We start from the raw sequence: 12,132 nt of genomic DNA, 5'->3' as shown, positions 1-12,132 counted from the left end.
AACTCCAGTTTCTGTATTACATCTTGCCTGAAGAAGGGGCCTGAGTTGCCTCGAAAGCTTGCATATGGTAATGTATTTATGACATTGTTGAATGAATGGAGGAGCAGGGCAGTCAAATGACCATCAGAGCCAGGATTTTGTCTGTTAGAACCACCTACGGATCCACCTACTGTATCACTTGCTTAATGCCAAGTTCAAAGTCTTCTTTCTTTTGAATTTTCTTGCTTTATTGTCATTCCATTATGTGTTCAGATCAGTGTATATATTTATTTATTTATTTATTTACTTGTGTATATACTTATGTATTTATTTATTTAAATAGCATCTATCTATCCACTATATAGTGCCTTTCATATCTATCTATCTATCTTTATATCTATTATATAGTGCCTTTCATATCTATCTATCTATCTATCTATCTATCTATCTATCTATCTCTTATATAGCACCTTTCATATTATCTATCTATCTATCTATCTATCTATCTATCTATCTATCTATCTATCTATCTATCTATCTATTATATAGTGCCTTTAATATTATCTATCTATCTATCTATCTATCTATCTATCTATCTATCTATCTATCTATCTATCTCTTATATAGTGCCTTTCATATCTATCTATCTATCTATCTATCTATCTATCTATCTATCTATCTATCTATTATATAGTGCCTTTCATTTTATCTATCTATCTATCTATCTATCTATCTATCTATCTATCTATTATATAGTGCCTTTCATATCTATCTATCTATCTATTATATAGTGCCTTTCATATCTATCTATCATATAGTGCCTTTCATATTAGCTATCTATCTATCTATCTATCTATCTATCTATCTATCTATCTATCTATCTATCTATTATATAGTGCCTTTCATATTAGCTATCTATCTATCTATCTATCTATCTATCTATCTATCTATCTATCTATTATATAGTGCCTTTCATATTAGCTATCTATCTATCTATCTATCTATCTATCTATCTATCTATCTATTATATAGTGCCTTTAATATCTATCTATCTATCTATCTATCTATCTATCTATCTATTATATAGTGCCTTTCATATCTATCTATCTATCTATCTATCTATCTATCTATCTATCTATCTATCTATCTATTCATGTAAAACACACACACACACAGAGGATGTGCCATTCTTAAATGAACCCAATATGCCAACACCTCCCAGCATCACCCAGGACAGGCCGCAGTAATTTTTCCATTTACCCCAAGATTTTGTTTTCCTCTCCTCCTTTTAAAAACTGGTTATATTACATTTGTCATATTAATGAAATTTATGCTGTCATTATTTGTTAAGGCTGATCGTGGGACTTGCTTGGTTTTATTGTGTTTTTAGTGTAATCTTGGTGTTTATGTATGAAATGCCTGGTGTAAAAATTTACTGTTTATAGTTTACTGCATTATAGTTGTAAGTATATAAGTGCTCTGGGCTTGTACTCACTGAAAAGTGCCATACAAAAATACATTGACCTGAACTGTGTTTTATTTTATTCATATGCTTTGTTTTACACATCTTGTAAAAGAATGACGAGACAGAATAAGGTTTGGGGTAACCACCCTATATCTTCTTTCAGCTGCTCTTTTTAGTTAGCCAATAAAAGGTGTCATTTTGCTTGACCTTTCACTACATACATGATCAACAAATAGAAATCAACCATTTTGAGTTAGTGTCTTTTCATTACTTGACACACTAATGGCTTCTGTCTGGAGTGTGTTTAGCCCAGTTTTGTTGACAATCAGCCGAGTATAAAATGGGCCTGAATGTCAGACAAATATCTTTGTGTTAATCAGATTATCAGGCCGTCTGAAGGCCTTTTAATGTCCTGGCCAGCAGTAAGGGTTTGAGTTCACCTAAAAGTGACTTCACATTTTTCTAATCATCAAAGTGGCTTCACTGTAAGGCACAATACACTCACTGAGAAAGTCCTAATACTGGCTAGGGATTCCTGTTGCTCTCAAAACACCCCCGGTTCTTGGTGGCATTGATTCCATAAGATGTTGGAAACATTCCTTTGTGATTCTGGTCCATGTTGACATGACGTCGTCACTCAGTTTCTGCAGGTTTGTCAACTGCACCGTCATGCTGTGACTTTCCTGTTCCAAATCATAATAATAATTCTTTGCATTTATATAGCGCTTTTCTCACTACTCAAAGTGCATAACAATTGTAGGTTAAGGGCCTTGCTCAAGTGCCCAACAGAGCAGAGACCCTTTTGGCATTTACAGGATTCGAACCGGGAACCTTCCGATTGCCAGTGCAGATCAGGGCCACCACATCCTGAAGGTGTTCTGTTGGATTCAGATCCAGTGACTGTGAAGGCCACAGAAGAATACTGAACTTATCGTCACATTCGTGAAACCAGATTGAGATGACTTTTGCTTTGTGACACATGCATTATCATTCTGGAAGGAGCCATTAGAAGTGGGATAAACTGTGGCCATGCAGGGATACACCTGGTCAGCAACTAAACAAAGCAGGCTGTAACATTCAAGTGATTAATTGATTGGTGTGCCAAGAAAACATTCCTCACACCATCACACGACCACCACCAGCCTGGACTGTTAACACAAGTCAGGTTGGGTGCATGGATTCATGTGATTGGTGCCAAATTCTGACCCTACCATCTGTGGGCCTCAAACCAGGCTCTGTTTTTCAAGTCTTCTACTGGCCAGTTTTGGTGCCCACTGCAGCCTCAGGTTTCTGTTCTTGGCTAACAAGTTTGGAACCCAACGTGGTCTTATGCTGCTGTAACCCATCTGCTTTGGGATTCAATGTGTTGTGCCTTCTGAGATGCTTTTCTGCTCACCACAGTTCAACACAGTGGCCATCGGTGGTCTTTCTGTCATCTCGACTCAGTCTGGCCATTCTCCTCTGTCTTCTCTCTTCAACAAGGTGTTTCAGTCTGCAGAACTGCCGCTCACTGGACGTTTTTTATTGTTCTCGCCATTCTGAGTAAACTCGAGAGACTGTTGTGTGTGAAGTTACAGAAACACTCAAACCAGCCTGTCTGGCACCAACGGTCAAGCCACAGTTGAAATCACTGACGTCACATTTTTTCTATTCTGATGTTTGATTAGAACATGAACTGAAACTCCTGACCTGTATCTGTAGGACTGTGTACATTGCGCTGCTGCCACACGATTGGCTGATTAGATGATTGCAGATAAACGGGTGTACAGGTGGTCCTAATCTTTTGTTCTGTGAGTGTTAGATACTCAGAAGAGAACAGCTGCAACACAGAATTGCACTCTTTGTTTATGAGCACTTTATACACGTCGTGCATTACACCCTTGTCTTTTTACTTTCTTTTTCCCCTTTTAGTACCATATGAGTTAGCTAACTTAAATGAATGTGAGTGGTGACCTTTAAAGCTGGTCCCCGACCCTTCATCATCTCCTTTATTTTCTCATTATTACACACCATTAGTAATAATCATACTACATAAATACAGTGACGAAACAAAACCAAAATCGGAATTGGCAAGAATAATAAAATGACAAAGAGTCAGAGTGACATAGCAAATGGTGGCACCACAATAAACAAAATGGCGGTGTTATAATTTGGTTTTGTCTTAAATTCTTGTTTGCATGATATTACAATTTTTCCTGGATTCTCTTTTTGCTTTGAGGTTTTGAATATTGTAAAATCTAATTGCAATGAAGTTTTTTGTTTAAACTCACTCAGTCTTGCCTTTTGGTTCCCAAACTTTGTGTGATTTTTGACGCCGTTTCTTCTCCTGATCCGTTTTCATCAACCTCTGCCTTTGTAGCAGAGTAGCCATTCTGTTGTATCCACTCCTAAATGTGCCTTACCTTGAGTGCAGGAGTGGCTCAAAAGGCCTGTAAGTCTGGTATGATGGTGAGGTGTTACTTTTTCATTTCAGTCACTTAACCAACATCCCATCTGCACGCACTTTGAACGTCCAAAAGAAGAGCATTACTTAGCCAGGCATCGAGACGACCTCAATAGCTGGAGTGGCATGACTTTAATGTGCTGTGAGAGTGGCAACCCAGTGAGAGGCAGCTGTCATGCACCAGCCAACTAACAGAATATTGTAATGTCCTATCCCTGTGGGAAATGACTTGTGTCATCCCATTAGCACACCAGTAGGGACCTGCTGTCATGTGTCTTCTAAGTGGATGATGTCAATATGGAAGCCATCAAACGTCACTTTAGTAATGCCTTGCTTTTATGTGCAGTCCTAGTGACAGACTGCTGTCACCCATCAGCACAGATGAGCACCACCACAGAGTGCCGTCCCAGTGATGGACTACTGTCACCTGTCATGGCTGCAGAGTAAAGTCTCAAGGATGTCAGTTCAGTACACTTGTTCTGTTTTGAGTTGATTCCGATTGTGTATGTATTTATGACATTGTTGAATGAATGGAGGAGCAGGGCAGTCAAATGACCATCAGAGCCAGGATTTTCTCTGTTAGAACCAACCACGGATCCACCTACTGTATCACTTGCATAATGCCAAGTTCAAAGTCTTCTTTCTTTTGAATTTTCTTGCTTTATTGTCATTCCATTGTGTGCTCAGATCAGTGTATATATTTATTTATTTATTTATTTATTTACTTGTGTATATACTTATGTATTTATTTATTTAAAGAGCATCTATCTATCCACTATATAGTGCCTTTCATATCTATCTATCTATCTTTATATCTATTATATAGTGCCTTTCATATTATCTATCTATCTATCTATTATATAGTGCCTTTTATATTATCTATCTATCTATCTATCTATCTATCTATCTATCTATCTATCTATCTATCTATCTATTATATAGTGCCATTCTTAAATGAACCCAATATGCCAACACCTCCCAGCATCACCCAGGACAGGCCGCAGTAATTTTTCCATTTACCCCAAGATTTTGTTTTCCTCTCCTCCTTTTAAAAACTGGTTATATTACATTTGTCATATTAATGACATTTTTGCTGTCATTGTTTGTTAAGGCTGATCGTGGGACTTGCTTGGTTTTATTGTGTTTTTAGTGTAATCTTGGTGTTTATGTATGAAATGCTTGGTGTAAAAATGTACTGTTTATAGTTTACTGCATTATAGTTGTAAGTATATAAGTGCTCTGGGCTTGTACTCACTGAAAAGTGCCATACAAAAATACATTGACCTGAACTGTGTTTTATTTTATTCATATGCTTTGTTTTACACATCTTGTAAAAGAATGACAAGACAGAATAAGGTTTGGGGTAACCACCCTATATCTTCTTTCAGCTGCTCCCATTAGGGGTCATCACAGCAGATCATCTTCTTCCATATCTTTCTGTCCTCTGCATCTTGTTCTGTCACACCCATCACCTGCATGTCCTCTATCACCACATCCATAAACCTTCTCCTAGGCCTTCCTCTTTTTCTCTTCAATATACTCAGTGTCTCTCCTCTGCACATGTCTAAACCAACGCAATCTCACCTCTCTGGCTTTGTCTCCCAACCGTCCAACCTGAGCTGACCCTCTAATGTCCTCATTTCTAATCCTATACATCCTCGTCATACCCAATGCAAATCTTAGCATCTTTAACTCTGCCACCTCCAGCTCTGTCTCCTGTTTTTTAGTCAGTGCCACCGTCATCAACCCATATAACATAGCTGGTCTCACTACCATCCTGTAGACTTTCCCTTTCACACTTGCTGATACCCGTCTGTCACAAATCACTCCTGACACTCTTCTCCACCCTGCCTGCACTCTCTTTTGTACCTCTCTTTCACAATCCCCATTACTCTGTACTGTTGATCCCAAGTATTTAAACTCATCCACCAAACATTCATTTTCTGCATTCACGCTTGGACTTCTTTCTTTGCTAATCTTGGTGCCGTCGGTGATGAACCTGATGAAAGGATTCTCCAGGACAGTGCAACAGTTGAAAAGCAGTATCAGTCATGTTTCTTTACTAAGTGCTGACCATATTTTACTAACAAAAAAATAAGTGTTCTTTCCCTTTCTGTCTTCACAGTTTTCAAAGGAGAAATACCTTTTAGATCCCCCACCTGAAAAGCTTAAACGGGAGCTTGAAGAGGAGCTGAAGCTTAGCAGCAGTGATTTGCGCAGCCATGGCTGGTATCATGGGCGCATCCCACGAGAGGTATGGGGATAATGTCTTTGGGTTGGGTTAGGGTAAGTTAAAAATGGAGGTGATTGCTCGAGTAAGAGATGTGATTTAGGTGTTTCAGTATACACCTAATTTGTTTTCAGTCACCATTGCAATCCAGTTAGTGGCCCCCTGTGGGTATATTTGGATGCGCAGGAGGGAGAAGGTGGCCAGTTGGCCTCAGTCAGCCAAACTATTTTCTCTGGGAATGTTGTTAACTGGAAACTCATGTCATTGCCAACTGCTTAAATCTTCCATTATTTGAATGTTAATATCATGATTTTAAGAACAACAACAACAACAACATTTTCATACAAAAAAATGTAGCTCAAAGTGCTTTACATAATGAAGAATAGAAAAATAAGAGACACAGTAAGAACATAAAATAAGTCAACATTAATTAACATAGAATAAGAGTAAGGTCCAATGGCCAGGGGGGACAGAAAAAACAAAAAAACTCCAGACGGCCGGAGAAAAAATAAAATCTGCAGGGATTCCAGGCCATGAGACCGCCCAGTCCCCTCTGGGCAATCTACCTAACATAAATGAAACAGTCCTCTTTGGATTTATGGTTTTCACGGAAGGATTTGATGATGATGATGATGATGATCACGTGGACTTCTGGCTTTCAGTCCATCAATGTTGGTGCATCATGATGCTTTGAGTAGGTGGTGGTGGCGCAGGCCGCCACCACAAAGAAACCGGAAAAAGAAACAGAAGAGAGAGTTGGGGTCAGTATGGATTTGGAAGCCACTGTGAATAGTTATTGTGATGAATTGAACATACAGAGTATCAGGATTAAGATAAAGTGAAGTTATGAGAAGGCCATGTTAAAGTAATGTGTTTTCAGCAGTGTTTTAAAGTGCTCTACTGTATTTGCCTGGCGAATTCCTATTGGCAGGCTATTCCAGATTTTAGGTGCATAACAGCAGAAGGCCGCCTCACCACTTCTTTTAAGTTTAGTTCTTGGAATTCTAAGGAGACACTCATTTGAAGATCTAAGGCTACGATTTGGAATATAACGTGTCAGGCATTCCGATATATAAGATGGAGCGAGATGATTTAACTTTTTATAAACCATAAGCAGTATTTTAAAGTCAATCCTGAATGACACAGGTAACCAGTGTAGTGACATCAAAACTGGAGAAATGTGCTCGGATTTTCTTTTCCCAGTTAGGATTCTAGCAGCTGCATTCTGCACTTGTTGCAAGTGATTTATGTCTTTTTTGGGTAGTCCTGAGAGGAGTGCGTTACAGTAATCTAGTCTACTGAAAACAAAAGCGTGAATTAATTTCTCAGCATCTTTCAATGATATAAGAGGTCTAACTTTAGCTATGTTTCTTAAGTGAAAAAATGCTGTCCTAGTGGTCTGATGAATATGTGATTTAAAATTCAGATTACAGTCAACGGTTACCCCTAAGTTTTTTACTTCCGTCTTAACTTCTAATCCTAATGCGTCGAGTTTATTTCTGATAACCTCACTGAATCCGTTTTTGCCAATCAATACAATTTCAGTTTTCTCTTTATTTAACTTGAGAAAATTACTATTCTTCCATTCAGAAATACCAGTAAGACATTGTGTTAGTGAATCAAGAGAGTCAGAGTCATCAGGTGCTATAGATAAGTACAGCTGTGTGTCATCAGTATAGCTGTGGTAGCCCACATTGTGCCCTGAGATAATCTGACCTAACGGAAGCATGTAGATTGAGAAGAGCAGCGGACCCAGGATAGAGCCTTGTGGAACACCATATTGGATATCATGCGTCTTTGAGTTGTTATTACCACAACTCACAAAGAATTTTCTACCTGCCAGGTAGGATTCAAACCAATTTAAGACTGTGCCAGAGAGGCCCACCCATTGACTAAGGCGATTTCTAAGAATATTATGATCAATGGTGTCAAATGCAGCACTCAGATCTAAGAGGATGAGAACAGATAAATGGCCTCTGTCTGCATTTAATCGCAAGTCATTTACTACTTTAGAAGCCAAAGTTTGTTGTTATATATATTACTGTTTATTTAAATAGATATGAGGGCAGCATGGCTCTATAGTTTCACTGCCTCAGGGATCCAATGTATTGGGCTTAATTGCAATATCCGAGGGAAGTTATTTTCAGAGTAAGTTGTACATATTCTCCCTGTGTCTGTATGAGTTTTCTTTTGGGTACTTCAGTTTTTCTCCCAAATCCCAAAAGATATGCAGGTTTGGCTCATTGGTGCCTCTAAACTGCCCCAGGTGTGGGTGTGTGGGTACCTAGTGCTGCTAGGATAGGCGCCAGCCTATAAAATAAAGCAAGTCTGACAATATTGTATTATGTTATGTGTGTCTATGCATGTACACCGTGGATTCAGAAAGTATTCACACCTCTTCACTTTCTGCACACTTTATTGCAGATTTAATTTTTAAGTGGGCACATTTGCCATTTTTATCCGTCAGTCTACACTTAATAACCCATAATGACAGTATGTAAGCATGTTTTCAGAAAGGTTTGGAATTTATTAAAAATTAAAAATTGACATCTTTCCTTCTTGTAAGTATTTATTACATTGTCGACCTTTTAGTAGTAATTACAGCTATGAGTCCTCTTGGGTAAGCCTCCACAAGCTTTGCACACCTGCATGTTTATCCCTTTCTTCCTGGCAGATCCTCTTCAGCTCAGTTAGCGTCTGTAAACTGCCAACTTCAGGTCTCTCCACAGAGGTTTGAGTGGGCTCAAGTCTGGCTTTGCCTGGGGCACTCAAAGACAGACAGAACCTCGTCTCAAAGACACCCCAGCACTGTCCTGCATGTGTTTTTAGGGCCATTATCTTGCTGAAAGGTGACATGTCATCTCTGTCTGAAGTCACATGCACTCTGAAGCAGTTTTTTTCAAGGACCTCTCTGTATTTGGTCTTCTCCTTCTCCTAGTTCTTGTCATTAAGGGTCGGTTTATACTTCATGCTCAGAATGCTTATTGCACACATAATGTCTGCCACGCGTTCCCAGTGTGGTTTTGACGCGTGTCCTCTGAGTATGTCGGCAAAAATTAACGATGTATGTGCGAGTTGCAGTACCAGCAAAAAATAGATGAGGTGTGTGTTCAAGTTTTGGTACTTGGCATCAACATTGTTGTTTACTGTCAGCATGTGATGGCAAACCACACTACAGCTCTAGCAATTTCTATAGCACATTTTCATACAAATAATGTAGCTCAAAGTGCTTTACATGATGAAGAAAGAGAAAAAAAAAGACAAAATAATAATTAAAATAAGGGAATACTAATTAACATAGAATAAAAGTAAGAAACGATGACCAGGGAAGACAGAAAAAACAAAAAAAAACTCCAGACGGCTGGAGAAAAAAATAAAATCTGCAGGGGTTCCAGGCCACGAGACCACCCAGCCCCCTCTAGGCATTCTACCTAACATTAATGACCTCAATCAGTCCTCATGGTATTCAAGGTTCTCATGGAAGGACTTGATGATGACGGTCACGTGGACTTCTGGCCTTTAATCCATCAATGTATGGACATCACGGTGCTTTGATCAGGTGGTGGTGGTGCAGATCATCACCACAGAAAACCGGAAAAAGAGCAGAAGAGAGAGTAGGGGTTAGTACGGATTTTAGAGCCACCATGAATGGTAATGATAATTACATGAATATACAGAGTATCAGGATTAAACTAAGATGAAGCTCTGAGAAAGCCATGTTAAAGTAATGTGTTTTCAGCAGTGTTTTAAAGTGCTCCACTGTATTAGCCTGGCGAATTCCTATTGGCAGGCTATTCCAGATTTTGGGTGCATAACAGCAGAGGGCTGCCTCACCACTTCTTTTAAGTTTAGCTCTTGGAATTATAAGGAGACACTCATTTGAAGATCTAAGGTTACAATTTGGAATATAAGGTGTCAGACATTCCGATATATAAAATGGGGTGAGATTATTTAAGGCTTTGCAAACCATAAGCAGTATTTTAAAGTCAATTCTAAATGACACAGGTAACCAGTGTAGTGACATTAAAACTGGAGAGATGTGCTCGGATTTTCTTTTCCTAGTTAAGATTCTGGCAGCTGCATTCTGCACTCGTTGCAATCGATTGAAGTCTTTTTTGGGTGGTCCTGAGAGGAGTGCGTTACAGTAATCTAGTCGACTGAAAACGAAAGCGTGAACTAATTTCTCAGCATCTTGCAATATTATAAGAGGTCTAACTTTTGCTGTATTTCTTAACTGAAAAAATGCTGTCCTAGCAATCTGATTAATATGTGATTTAAAATTCAGGTCACAGTCAACAGTTACCCCTAAATTCTTTACCTCCTTCTTGACTTTTAATCCTAATGCTTCAAGTTTATTTCTAATAACCTCATTATATCCATTATTGCCAATCACTAAAATTTCAGTTTTTAATGTACATGCTTCAATGTTTGATAAATGGTTCGATGCAGTGAAGAAAATCATCAAACTTAAATGCTGACATACAAATGTGCTTTTCTTCATCCATACAAACATTGCATATTCCGCAATACATTTAAAGGTCTCAAATATCATTTATTGCCATCTTTTTTTTTTTTTTTGCACCTTTGCAACAGCATCAGAATGCAAAGAATTTTTATTTTTAACTTCTTTGTTCCTCAACTCACAGCACAGCAGAACTGGAGATTGTTTTCTCACCTTGATGATGTCTCACAATGCTTCCTTAAAGTACACGCACAAGTATAGACAGTACACTGCTTGCTAGGCAGCAGCGTCCTCAAGCACACGTATTGCATCGTATCGTGTAAGTATATCCAGCCTAAGAAGCTCCCACCATTATGCTTCACCATAGGGACGGTATTAGGATGGTGATGAGCAGTGCATGGTCTTCATCAGACATAGTGCTTAAAGTTCCATCCAAAGAGTTACATTTTTGTCTCATCAGATCAGATGATTTCTTTTTCCTCATTCTTGCAGAGTCGTGGTAAACTCTAAGCAGGCTGTCATACCCTTTACTTGAGTGTTTTCCGTTTTCATGATGGAGTGTTGTTCTTATATTTTCTTCTGTCTCATCAGAGGACTTCTTTCTTACCCCCCAGACCAAGGCCCTTGTAGCCCAGTTACTCAGTTTCTCAGTTTAGCTGGATGGCCAACTCTATGTAGAGTGTCGGTGATCCCAGATTTCTTCCATTTCACAATTACTGAGGCCACTGTGCTCCTGGGAGAACTCACAACTTTACAAATGACTTTATTCCTTTGCCCTAATCTTTGCCTAACCACATCTTGATTTTTGAGCACTACAGTGAGTTCCTTGGACTTCACGGTTTGTTTTTTGTTCTGCTATGCAGTGTGAATGGTGGGACCTACACTGGCATGTGCCTTTCTAGTTCAGCTTGCCACATGTGGACTCCAATCAAGTTGAAGAAACATCTCAAGGAGAATGAAAGTAAACAGGATGCACCTGAACACAATTTGAGTGCCACCTCAAAGGGTCTCAATACTTAATGTGAAAGGAATTTCAGCTCCTGATTGCTCTTAAATTTGCCAACCTTTCTGAAAACATGTTTTCACTTTGTCATTGTGGATCATTGAGTGTAGATCAGTGGTCTCAAAGTCCAGTCCTGGAGGGCCACAGTGGCTACGGGTTTTCATTCTAACCCTTTTCTTAATTTGTCACCAGTTTTTGCTGCTAATTAACTTCTTTTCCTATCATTTTATCTGATTTGTTTTTTAAGATTTGTTCCCCTGATCATTCCTCTGAATTGCTTCATTTCCTTCCTTAAATGGCACCCAAACAGAAATGAAATGTGACGTGAGGGAGTCAACAGAAGACCAACTAAGTCAGGGCCTCAAACTTCAACCAGTTGCTTAATTAGGTGCCGATTCTTGTTGTTCAGTAAACCCGTTCTTTCATTCCATGGCTTGTTATTGTTCTTATTGTGCAATAGCAGACATTTCCAAAATTATTGATTTTCTCTTTTCTAAGAGCACTGTGAAAATGTTTTGTGAACCTGAGCAGATCAGCATTCCTGAGACCT

At 38.8% G+C, this 12,132-nt stretch overlaps 1 protein-coding gene across 5 annotated transcripts in view; it reads left to right on the top strand.

Moving 5' to 3' along the window:
- The window catches only part of sh2d3ca (SH2 domain containing 3Ca), a 278,210-nt gene that overhangs the window by 212,327 nt on the left and 53,751 nt on the right, over window positions 1-12,132 (top strand). For all 5 annotated transcript variants that reach the window (XM_039762774.1, XM_039762773.1, XM_039762776.1 and 2 more), the window contains one exon: window positions 6,013-6,141. In XM_039762774.1, coding sequence (XP_039618708.1) covers window positions 6,013-6,141 — 129 coding nt within the window. The remainder of the gene's footprint in view (window positions 1-6,012; window positions 6,142-12,132) is intronic.

This window comes from Polypterus senegalus, chromosome 9, assembly GCF_016835505.1.
Source record: "Polypterus senegalus isolate Bchr_013 chromosome 9, ASM1683550v1, whole genome shotgun sequence".
NCBI lineage: Eukaryota > Metazoa > Chordata > Cladistia > Polypteriformes > Polypteridae > Polypterus > Polypterus senegalus.
The sequence above is the reverse complement of the archived record's forward strand: the minus strand, read 5'-3'. Positions and strand labels throughout refer to the sequence as shown.